Raw genomic sequence first — 12803 nt, 5'->3', positions numbered from 1 at the left:
TCCTATGAAAGTAAGTTCGCATGGTGGTGCTCTTTATTTTGTCACGTTTATCGATGATTTCTCCAGGAAAGTTTGGGTCTACTCTTTGAAGAGGAAGGACCAAGTCCTTGGTGTGTTCAAGGAATTTCATGCACTGGTTGAGAGGCAGTCAGGAAAGAAGTTGAAGTGTGTTTGCAGCGACAACGGGGGAGAGTATATTGGTCCATTTGATGAGTATTGCAGATCTCATGGCATCAGGCACCAGAAGTCTCCACCAAAGACTCCTCAGTTGAATGGCGTGGCAGAAAGGATGAACAGAACACTTATGGAGAGAGTCAGATGTCTCTTATCTGAAGCTAAGTTATCTGATTCCTTTTGGGGTGAAGCTTTACAGACTGCTGCTTATGTAATTAACTTGTCTCCTCATGTACCTTTGGATGGTGATGTTCCTGACAGAGTTTGGTACGGGAAAGATGTATCCTATCAGCACCTACGTGTATTTGGATGCAGGGCCTTTGTGCATATTCCAAAGGATGAGAGATCCAAGTTGGAATCAAAGAGTAGGCAGTGCGTGTTTTTGGGATATGGCCAAGACGAGTTTGGTTACAGGTTGTATGATCCAGTAGAGAAGAAGCTTATCAGAAGCAGAGATGTGGTATTTTCTGAGGATCAGAATATTGAGGATATTCAGAAAGCAGAAAAGGATTCTTCTCAGAGCAGCTATCAGCCAGTTGATGTGGAGCCTATTCCTTTGCAGAGTACTCCAGATGAAGTGTCAGATGATACTACAAGGCAGATACCAGATAGAGAAGAAGAAGAGGACATGCCAGATGTCCCTACCTCAGATGATGATCAGGATTTGGAGGGTTCTTCCTCAGATGCAGATCGACAGCGTAGATCCACGAGGGAGCGGCGTCCCTCTACCAGGTATCCTGCACATGATTATATTTTGTTGACTGATAGTGGTGAACCTGAATGTTATGAGGAGGCTTTGCAGGATGTTCACAAGGAAAAGTGGATGGATGCTATGAAAGATGAGATGCAGTTACTCTACGACAACCACACTTTTGAGCTTGTGAAGTTGCCTCAAGGTAAGAGGGCATTGACAAACAAATGGGTTTTTAGAGTGAAGCATGATGAAAACTCTGTAAACCCAAGATACAAAGCTAGACTCGTTGTGAAGGGGTTCAATCAGAGGAAAGGAGTTGATTTTGATGAGATATTCTCACCAGTGGTTAAGATGTCTTCTATCAGAGTTGTTCTCAGTTTGGCAGCCAGTCTTGATTTGGGGGTTGAGCAAATGGATGTGAAAACAACATTTCTTCATGGTGATCTTGAAGAAGAAATTTACATGATGCAGCCCGAAGGTTTTCTTGTGAAAGGCAAGGAAAACCATGTGTGCAGGTTGAAGAAAAGTTTGTATGGCTTGAAGCAGGCACCTAGGCAGTGGTACAAGAAGTTCGAGTCTTTTATGGGGGAGCATGGCTACACCAAGACTACTTCAGATCATTGCGTCTTCATGAAGAAATTCTCAGGTGATGACTTTGTCATTTTATTGATTTATGTTGATGACATACTTATTGTTGGCAGAAACATGTCGAGAATTTCAAACTTGAAAAAGGAGTTGAACAAGTCTTTTGCGATGAAAGACTTGGGACCTGCTAGTCAGATTTTGGGCATGAAGATCATGCGAGATAGAAAGACAAAGAAGTTGTGGTTATCTCAGGAGAAGTACATTGAGAAGGTACTTCAAAGATTTCACATGGACAAGGCAAAGCCTGTCAGTACTCCTCTTGCAGCGCATTTTAAGTTGAGCACCAAGCAGAATCAAAGGACAGAATCCGAAAAGAAAGATATGGAGAAGATTCCCTTTGCCTCAGCCACAGGCAGTCTGATGTATGCTATGGTATGCACTAGACCTGATATTGCTTATTCAGTTGGACTTGTTAGTCGTTTTGTTTCAAATCCAGGAAAAGAACATTGGGAAGCAGTTAAATGGATTTTGAGATATCTTCGTGGGACTAGCAATTTTTCACTTTGTTTTAGAGCAGAAAAGCCAAATCTTGTTGGCTATTCAGATTCAGACATGACAGGAGACACAGTTGGGAGAAGATCTATATCTGGTTACCTACTTATACATGCAGGTGGTGCAGTTTCTTGGCAATCCAGGCTTCAGAAGTGTATAGCATTATCTACTACTGAAGCAAAGTTTATTGCAGCTACAGAGGCATGCAAGGAGTTGTTATGGATGAAGAGGTTCATGCAGGAACTTCAGTTTAATCAAGACAAGTATGTTCTTTACTGTGACAGTCAGAGTGCCATACACCTTGGGAAGAATTCTACTTTTCATGCAAGGTCGAAGCATATAGATGTGAGGTATCATTGGATACGTGATGTCTTAGATTCAAAGAAACTTGTACTTGACAAGATCCATACTGATGACAATGGTGCATATATGATGACTAAAGCTTTACCACCTGGGAAGTTTGAGACGTGTCGTTTCATTGCTGGAATGGAACGACCTCCTTTTAGTCGATGAGCAGAATGTTGGTGGGTGAGCTTCTTTCAAGGGGGAGCTTAAACCCATAGGTGGACCTTGGTGGTCTAAACCGTGAACATGGAATTTGTCAGTTGTTTTTCCCTCTCTTGAGGCTGGAGGGGGAGTTTGTTGGGTCGGGTCCAGCCTCAAGCGGGGACCCGATCCAAATCAACTTGGGTCGCCTTGCGCAATGAGGGCCTCGATCATGCCCTAAGTCTTTAATGTTCAAACATGCCCAAAAAGTGACATCTCTTGAGACAACTATTTTGTAAGAAACAAGATCAAGGCAAATATACCCTTATGACTATTGATATGACTTAAGAAAACATGCAACTTGGACTTGAAATCAAGTTTGGCATGATAGGGTCTAAGATTATGATAAGAGGCACAACCAAAGGTATACAAAAACAAATAACTGTGTTGTTTTCCAAACAAAACTTCGAGGGAGCTTTGATATTTTGAATTTGGTATAGGAAGCTTGTTTATCAAATATGCCGCTACGCCAAAAGCATACGTCCAATATTTTTGAGGAACATTAGCATGTGACATCAAAATGAGCCCAATGACAATAATGTGCTTACGCTTTCTTTAAGATATGTCATTTTATCATTGTGCGTGGGCAGGGCACATGATAACCAAAACCATTATGACTTGGACAGAAATCTAAAGCTTTATATTCAGCTCCACCATCAGTAAGAAAATATTTAATCTTCTTTCCAATAAGATTCTCAACAAGAACTTTGAATTTTTGAAAAATACTTAAAACTTCATATTTATTACTCATTGGGAAAAACCAAGAATGTCATGAGTAAGCATAGTATTTTGATCCGTTCACACCCATAACTGAGGTTGGTCCCCAAACATCAGAAAACAGAATCTCAATAGGCTCAAGATTATTATATGCAATTCTAGAGAATGGCAACTTATGTTGCTTCCCAATTTGACATGCAGAGCAAACAAATAACTGACTATTATCAAGAGGCAATCCAAAATGTTGAATAGTTCATCGAACAACTTTTAAACTAGCATGACCAAAACTATTATGCCAACTACCAAGACTAGTCCTTTCACCAATGAAAGCATACTTATTTTGAACTTTACTAAGAGAATCAATGAAAGAGTTTGTTCCTAGTGTTTCCATGCAGTAGCTCTTTCTCAGTCAAACCATCTTCCAGTGGATGAAACTCAAACACTACTTCATTATCTTTGTTGAAACTTTGCACAGAAAGAAACTTATTTGTCATGTTAGGAACATGTAACACATCATTGATAACACATTTTTAATTTCTTGAATAAAACATTTGGGCAATTTTTAAACCTGTGCTATCGACCGAATCTAAAACCTGATAGTCTGAATGAGATAATGCATTGAGATCATGCAATATATGATGAGATGTGCCATAATTAATCAGGATACCATGCATCCTCATTGTGTATAGATGGTGCTGCCATATATGCATCAAGAGGAGTCGATTGACTATCTCCTTGAAGAAAATGAGGGGGGAGGGGAATGATTGGCATCCTTTCACTCAAGCACGCAGTGTTGTGATAGATCCCACAACTATCTCCAAACATAAAAATGGGAATGAGAAAAGCAAAAACTCTCAAGTGATTCATGTAAAAAAAAAAGTGCTACAATTACAACCAAGATCTCAATTTGCATAGGAAAACTCTACTTAGTTATGATCAACAACTAAGTTTTGTATGTAAATGTTCTTATGACATTAGACATCACACCAAGCATCAACAGCTAGTTCTAGAGTATGTTGGTGGTGGTGGATGCTGGCTTGCGCATGCGCTGAACTTGACCACACAGCAATGCATTCGCCGGGATGTCGTACTCATTTCTTCCTGAATTATCTGGTGAGGGAACACGAAGATAAACCTGTTGTCCTAAGTACTGTCGCTCCCACTCTTCAGATCTAATGTTCCACATGCCTGCATTGTCAATGGTGAGCATAATTGCAGCCCATGAATGTTGATACACCTGAAAGCACCCAGTTCACCAATCTTAGTTAGAAGAGCTCTATACTATGATGGATCATTAGTGCCAAGTGTATGTTTGGAATCACACAAAATGCAACCAAGTTCATGAAGTTCAAAGTCTTTGGAACTTATTTGTTGGTGTCACATATGTACCTGAATGTTGGTGCGGCTCACAGCATCAACCAGATTATAGGTTTTTCGTTTTTCAGGGCTCCATCTTCCTCCTCCCATCCTGCATGAAGGGAAATTATGTGAATGATCATTTTTTTTGCATTTTGTTAATATAGTTCTACGTGTTAAAGTTATTAAAGTATATTTTTATATAATGAATATTAAAAAAAATGTTCTCATGTCCTACATTTATAAAAAATCATGTATTTGTATCTCAAATCAGCATTGCATATGTCTGTATCCATATCCATGTGGACATAGATTCAAACTCACCCAATGAAGAATATCATGTTCTATTTTGTTTTTACATGCCACCATTTAAAGAAGACTTTGGATCTTGTAACAACTCCAAGAGAACAGTGTCATGTCTATCATGGTCACATATCTCATTCCTTAGCAAAATATCAGCTAAGGAAAATCTTGCGGATTCGGTCAGAAGTATCGCTGACCCGATCCATTCTAGTGTTAGGCAGGATGCGTGCATATATACAGCATCCAAGACCCTACTTGTTGAGCACTGCCTCTGTTGTGATGAACATTTTATGCTTGATCATGCCCCAAGCAGGAATTCTTACGCTACTGCGAAGAAGGAATATCCATTTATGTGATAGGTCTGGATGCTCCTCTCAAGATTCTCGAATACGATTTCGATGAATGCCCGGTGTTCGCCGTCGATTACAGCTGTCTGAAGTGTGATCTCCTTGCTCATAGGTGGGGAATCAAGCATAGAGTGATTGTTGTAGACCTTGTTGCCGATGCCGAAGTAGTCGGCCAACTTTAATGGAGTCTTAGACTGCTTGTAGGAGACCCCATTGAGAGCATATCTGAGCTTCCCATTGACATAGCCCATGGTGTTAGCCAGCCTAATGGTCCTAGTTATGTTGATACTTCCATAGTGATAGGAACCTTGTGGGTTAGGCCTAGCAGCACTAGCAGTAAGATTCCATCGAAACGAACGGAACTGATTTAAGGAGAAGGCCACACCAACTGGCCCACTTGGAATTGGGCCGGATAGCCCAGCCTGAGCTCCGAAGTAGTGGAGCACCGCAGTTCCGGTGAGCACGTAACGCATCAACCGGGTTGATGCAACAATGTAGTAGTCCTTTGGAGCTTGGTTCGCCGTGACAAGGACCGAGTAGGACTGCCCGACGTGAACATCAAGAGACTCGTAATCGTTTTGCATGGTATGAGAGCCTTCGATTTCGACTAGCTTCATTGTGTGCCCTTGGATCCTGAAGTTGAGTGAAGCCTTCATGCCGATGTTTGAGATGCGCAGCCTGTATGTCTTTCCTGGCTGCACAGTAAACCGTTCAGCGAGCTTACCGGTTTTGCCATTGATCAAGACACCAGCAGGACGCGCAATGCTCTTTCCATTGTCAAGGATCTTGGCCAACTCCTGCACAAGAGAGATTTTTAGGAATAATAATGGTCAAATTCCTAAATTTGCAATTAATTAGTGTTTTCACCAGTATTATGGTAGTGCTGTCCTATTAACTGACCCCATTCCTAGGCTGGTTTCGCGACATTCGGTAAAAAAAAAATATGGTTGTGTTATTTCATTCTTAAAAGGGGAATTGAAATCTGGTGCAATGTGATTGTACACTTTTAGCATGCCGCTGCACTTGATCACCCACCATCTTTGGGATACAGGTTGTCAGTTGTGGCACCCAACAGTGGATGGTGGGTGATCAAGTGCAACGGCACACTAAAAGTGTGTAATCACCGATGTGGGGAAGCAGATCAGGTCATGCTGAACATGAGCGTTTTTGCTCATGCTGACATCGTGGCCATCCGAATTGCATTTTAAAAAGCTCAAAAGTCAACAGAACCACGTGGCATTCATCTAAAATGCAAACAGACGACCACGATGTCGGCATGAGCAAAAATGCTCATGTTCAGCATGACCTGATCTGCCTCCCCAAGGTGGTATCCCATGTGGTAAGTGGGGTCCTATGTCAAGTTGAAGGCCCAAGTTCGAATCCCTCTGCCACATGGGGCTTAAGACTTATCTGGTAGGGGTCTGCCTAACCCCAGCTTGCCTTTCAAAAAAAAAAGAAGTGTGTAATCACATTGCACTAGGGGTGGCAATCGGGTCGGGTTGGCGTGTCAGCATACCTCAACCCGAACCCGACCCGTTTATTAAACGGGTCGGCTGTGGCAAACACGAACCCGACCCGTTTAATAAACGGGTAACCCGACACGACCCGCCAACCCATTTAATAAATGGGTTGGGTCGGGTAAACGGGTTTTCAGGTTGGCGGGTCAGGTTGGCGGGTTGACAGATCGGGTTGGCAGGTAGGCAGGTTGGCGGGTCGGGCAGATGGGTTGGCGGGTTGACCCACCCGCCTAACCCGTTTATTAAACGGGTCAGCCGGGTTGGCATACCCCCAACCCGAATCCGACCTGTTTAATAAACGGGTTACGCGGGTCGACCTGTTTATTAAACGGGTTGGCTTAAGCCCAACCCGAACCCGCCTAAGAGGCGGGTTGGCGGGTCGTGTCAGAAATTGCCACCCCTACATTGCACCTGATCCTCCCTCCCTAAGGGGTCATGCCCAATGCAGCCACATATTTCAGGGTGCTGCTAGGGAAGGGCAAAGCAATGCATTTGATTTGCCAAATCACCGACGAAAGGTGATTTGGCATCATAGCCATCCAGATCGGGCTGCCATGTGCAGCCTGAGCCCAACAAGAATAGGGTTGGACTAAGCTTGACTAATAAATGGGACGGCATGGGGTATGGCAAAAATATGACTACGATCGAGCTTGGTCCAGCCCAACCTGTTTACTGTTCGGGCTTAAACATCCAGAACCGACCAACTTAGACCCGACCCAATAAGTCACGCACCCAGCATAAACCCAATAAGATTCAGGCTTGGCTTAGGGCTACTTCGGTTTGGTCAGGCCTGAGTAGAGAGTGTGGTGAGTGAATTACCTTGTGTGATTTGGTGTACCAGTCACCAATGAGGACAGTGAAGTCATCAGCGGGTTCATCGAAGGGGACAGGGATGAGATTCCGGCTGTTGATCCGGAGGGCGCCGAAGCCACCGGCTGCCTTCTGGAGGTAGAGGGAAGGGAAATAGTAGTAGCTGCCGATCTGGTCCTTGACTTGGAAATGTTGGGTGTAGTTCCGGCCTGGGGGGATGGGGCAGTTGGTTCCAGGCATCCCATCTTGCCAGGAGTTCTTCCTTTGTTGAATACCATTCCTGATCTCAATGAAGAAGCCACACCAAATACCCATAAATCACATGATCATGAGAGAGAGAGGTTATGTCATCATGTCATGGCTAATCAAATGAAACACATTATATATATATATATATATATATATATATATATATAGAGAGAGAGAGAGAGAGAGAGAGAGAGAGAGAGGATGTAACAGTTAATCAAATGAAACACATTATATATATATAGGAAAGGATGTAACAGTGGACAGCCTTTCCGTTGGACTCACGTCTAGCATACCCTGCACGTCCCATTTGCTTAAAAACAGAGCATTTGCGACGGTCCTCTTGTAACTATGATTTTTTTTCTGCTACTGATCTTTGCGCGATCAGCGGTGGAAAATAGTCCATTAACAGTAGACGATTTGCTCGTCCACTGTTACGGGCTACTCTCTCTCTCTCTCTCTCTCTCTATATATATATATATATATATATAATGTGGTAGCTGCTAACAACTTTTCTAACTAATCATCATGCTAACGGGACTTTTGAAGGGTTTTTCCCATGTATTACTTAAATGTGATCATACAATGTGTTCGGCACAGCTGATTTTTTAGGAAATGACATTTGGAACATGTTTATTTTTATAAAAATATAAATTTTTAAGCTTTGAATATTTAGAAAAATCTCAGACTATCCATTTTTTAAACTTTATAAAATCCTATCTGTATATCAGAATTGGATGATCTAAGAGTCGGTTTATATAAAATAGCATGTAGAATGCATCTGGATGATCAGATTTAAGGAAAACATGAAAAAATCTTTGGAAAACCAGGTTCTCTCTCTCTCTCTCTATATATATATATGTGTGTGAAAAAATCTTTGGAAAACCAGGTTATCTCTCTCTCTCTATATATATATATGTGTGTGTGTGTGAAAGTCTTAGGTGCATATGGTATCAATGAGTTAAAATAAGCAAATATCTCATTCTTCATGTATTTTCAAATGAATCAGTCCTACAAATATGAACCACATGGTTTATTTATTAGGCAGCATCGACTCTTAAATCATCAAATTCTGATGTTAGTGCAAGTTTTCCAGCAATTAAAAAATCAATGGTTGTAAATACATCAAATCTCATTTAAGGACCAACCTTAATTTTACCCCTAATTCCAAATATAGGCCACACTTTTCTGGAATTCCAACGATTAGGCAAACTCACACATGTCAATATCTATCATTTTGAAAAATGTGATTTTTTTTTTGTTTTTATTGTCCTTTAAAAATTGAAAAGTACTCATTCATCCTCAAAGAAAAAAAAAATCTAAACCTTTGAACTCTTAATGACGGTCACTATTGTAATTTGGCTTGTGATATAACCTGAGTTAAAAGGACAACATTAAATGCAGCCCTTGTTTAGCCCATATTTAGAATTTCAGAAACATGAGTCTCATATTTGGAATTATGAGCAAAAGGTTGGCCGCTAAATAGAATTCTCTCAAAAAAAAACTTGGCCCAAGAGTTAATCCCAAATAAAATTCTACCATATTGAACACATCGATATTGAGTTTCAACTTTTTGATATTGTGTACAATTGTGCACTAAAACTTTCCCTATATATATATATATATATATATATATATATATATATATATATATATATATATATATATAGAGAGAGAGAGAGAGAGAGAGAGAGAGGTTACCAGGATAGCAGGAAAGGCTCATCAAGGTGGTTGAAAAGGTTAACAACAATGTTGTTATTGGTGGTGGAATTGATCGTTGGTCCAGGGAATTGGCCGTTTATCAGAATCCCCTGTTAATTACAGATTATTAGAGACAAATTGAGGCTTTATTTGCTGGTGGAATGTCACAGATGGCATCTAATCATGCTCTTAAGACAAGAGTTGTTAAACAAGCTGGATTAACCGAACAATCGGCATTCAAGCTCGTCTCGTTTACATGCTCAGGCATCCCATCTGGCTCAGGTGAACCGAGCTGAGCTCAAGCCTATATGCACTCAAGCCAGACAAGCTAATTAGCCCTAGCTGGCTGGTTAAATAAAAATATATGTCCAATATTTATTAGTATGTTCCATAATGATTTTAGGGTTACAATACCGTCTGAGGTACTCCTAGTGGTGATATGTTGCCATAGGTGACGTGCCATGTGAAGTATCTGTATGGATCTTCACCATGAACGCAAAGACATAAAAATAGGAGTGTGGTTAAGAATGATAGCAAAGACATGTCTTCAAACTCAATTTGTTCAGTCTGTGCCTGCACCAAGATGACCAAAAGATACACATTACTACTCAACATAACCCCATATAGGGACCAAACAATTCCAATGAAATGATCAGCAGTATATATGCATTTTTTATACTATTCTTACACATGCAGGTGCAATTACTTAGCTTTAAGAATGCATATAGTGACTTTGTCATTCCAGTGAATCTGATCAAGCTAAAGAGTTTTCCTAATGGCATCCAAAAGGTTTTTAAGTTCTACAAACAAATCATCTGTTGAAAGAAAACTCACTACCAAAAGGTCAATCAGAGTAACAAAGAAGAAGATCAAGGGGGGGGGGGGGGATAATTGTACGTTTACCTTGTACAGGAGTTTTCAGCTACTCTTATTTCTCTTATATGCTTTCAACTAGACATTTATTTATAAATGATTCACTAGCTATGATAATTTTGTAGGTGAGTAATTTGAGGAAGGTGAGGATAGTTTGTGGTTCGAACCAAACCCATATTTTATGCTCAACCGTGCCTTCTTTCTTAACAGAATTCCTCCCCACATATTTCAAACCATGTAATTAGGCCACGCCATGAAATTCTCTTCATGGTTGGTTGGAACGGTTCAGCAAAGGTCCTTGTCTACCACCTTTGGACATGGCTATATTTAGGAGTGTCAATGGGTCGGGTTTACCCGGAACCGACCCGAACCAAACCTTATAGGGTTCGGGTATGGTGATAAATAATAAGACCCATCTCCAGACCCGGCCGAAAGTCGGATTAATACGTACATGGACCTGGGTATAGTTTGTGAAATTTTATACAAGACCCGGATCCGATCCGAGTTCCGATTAAGTCCCACAAATTTTCAATGTAAAAATGATAAAAAAAAATATATGGTTTACCGAGTATGGTCCGGATATGGTCCATGTAGTTCTTATCGGGTCCGAGTACGATTTTTCTTATAGTGGACCCAATTAGACCCAGGTCCGGACACAATACCATACCCGAAAACTGGGTCCAAGTCTGGTTCCACTTGGGTTCGAACCAAACCTGACCCGTTGACACCCCTAGCTATATTCTGATATGAACGTCTCCAAATTAAAACCTGTCCTTGTACCTTGGTGTTCCTTTCTCATTATCTTAAATGATCACATGATCTGGAGCATCCAACGGCATAGATTTGAGATTGCACGGTCTTGATACGAGTCATCTCTGTTCACAATGTTTTCTGCACCAAACACGGTTCCCACCAAAGTGTTTGATCATTTGATGTGGATTTTCAGGTATGGTAGATCATGTAGCCATAAAATCATGAAAATAGCAGCCACATGAACGCCTTGGTCATGTAACCATCCCCATGCAGTTTTTGGCATCCTAAGCACCCTGATTGTGCAACCAGTTCCACAAACAGTTTTTGAAGTCTCTCTCTCTCTCTCTCATCCACATGGTAGCTAAAATTAGGGCTGAGAAACGAGTAGAGCTGCTCGTAGCTTGGCTCATAAAGAGCTCAATTAACTCGGGAAATAGGTTAGGCAAGCCAAAAACGAACAACAAGCTAGTATTCAGCTTAGCTCTTATAGACTTGTTAATCAATATGTTTTACATATATTTTATATCATAGAGTATAAATGTTTGAAGTGTTTGGCTTACAAGCAATAAGTCTAATGGGTTTACGGTTACACTTTCTCTCAAAAAAAAAAGTTTAATGGGTTTACGGTTGAAATCCCATGGACAAAATGTGTTTTTTTTTAATGAGCCAGTTTGAGGTTTAGAGTCCAAATTCTATTTTTTTATTTACTTTGAAAAGTTTTCTTTTGTAAACGAGCCAACTCAAGCTTGGCCTGCCACTAGCTCATTTAACTAAAGTTTTCACTAATTTAGTTTTTGTCTCATGTATAACTTGTTCATTCAATAATGAACGTACTAATATATACATTCATTCATTTAAAAATGAATTAGTTTATAAAAGAATGAACTAGCTCATTCATTTTATTCATTTTAAAATAAACCCGCTCTTACTTACATTGATATTTTTCATTTACTACAAGAAAAAAAGTATGCCATATTTAGGAAAAATTTTGGGGACATACATTATCAGGGTGGCTCTTACATCATGAACTAGCTCTTACTACGGATTCAATCAACATATCTAGCACTACAAGAAGAAAAGCCTTTACTGTCACGTCCCCCACCCCCCGGCATGCCAATATAAGGATCATTTTCACTGGTACTATTTTGCTTAGTGCTAGTGAAAAAGTTCTTATAGTGGCAGCAGCTGTTCTGTGCCAGTATAATCAACTCTTTATGGTGCACAAAAAAAGTGCGCCAAAAAAAGATTTGACTCAAAGAACATTTGTACAAGTAAAGAGTAGTTTTTTTAGCACACAAAGAAATTGTGTCAGTAAAGAATAGTTTTTCTAGCTCACAAAGAAAGTAAGCCAGAAAAATTAAACACACGTTTTTAAAAAATGGATTCAGAAATTTCTTGAGGGCATCTTTCCCTCTCTTTTTCTCCTCTCTAAGAAAACTAGCCACCATCATCGGCGCGATGACCATCGGCCACCTTCCTCTCTATCTCCTTCTCTCTATGTTCATCGGCCGCCACTGTCTACCAATGCTCTCTCCCTCTATCTCTCTCTACCTCTATCTCTATGCTCTCACTCTCTCTTCTATCGCTTGCCACTATCGGTGCAACTCCCTATCGCTTATCACCGCTGTG

General features: G+C 40.6%; 1 protein-coding gene across 1 annotated transcript; it reads right to left on the bottom strand.

The window, feature by feature from the left end:
- Positions 1–4274: 4274 nt before the first annotated feature.
- Positions 4275–10091, bottom strand: LOC149823290 (L-ascorbate oxidase homolog). The gene is made up of 6 exons (XM_090019913.1): positions 9963–10091; positions 9549–9658; positions 7611–7881; positions 5251–6071; positions 4658–4736; positions 4275–4505 (listed from the first exon to the last, which is right to left on the bottom strand). Exons 1-6 carry the CDS (start codon positions 10089–10091, stop codon positions 4275–4277), a joined length of 1641 nt encoding a protein of 546 aa, XP_089876039.1.
- Positions 10092–12803: the final 2712 nt, after the last annotated feature.

This window comes from Nuphar pumila, chromosome 10, assembly GCF_984573655.1.
Source record: "Nuphar pumila chromosome 10, dmNupPumi1.hap1.1, whole genome shotgun sequence".
Lineage (NCBI taxonomy): Eukaryota > Viridiplantae > Streptophyta > Magnoliopsida > Nymphaeales > Nymphaeaceae > Nuphar > Nuphar pumila.
Note: the sequence above shows the minus strand (reverse complement) of the source record. Positions and strands in the feature narration are given on the sequence as shown.

Coding starts and splice junctions, on each gene's coding strand:
- LOC149823290 (XM_090019913.1), bottom strand. CDS start 10,091: ATGTCTTTGCTATCATTCTTAACCACACTCCTATTTTTATGTCTTTGC. Junction 4,737..5,250: donor TATTCCTTCTTCGCAGTAGC/GTAAGAATTCCT, acceptor CCCTTCATGCAG/GATGGGAGGAGGAAGATGGA. Junction 4,506..4,657: donor TGAGCCGCACCAACATTCAG/GTACATATGTGA, acceptor GGGTGCTTTCAG/GTGTATCAACATTCATGGGC.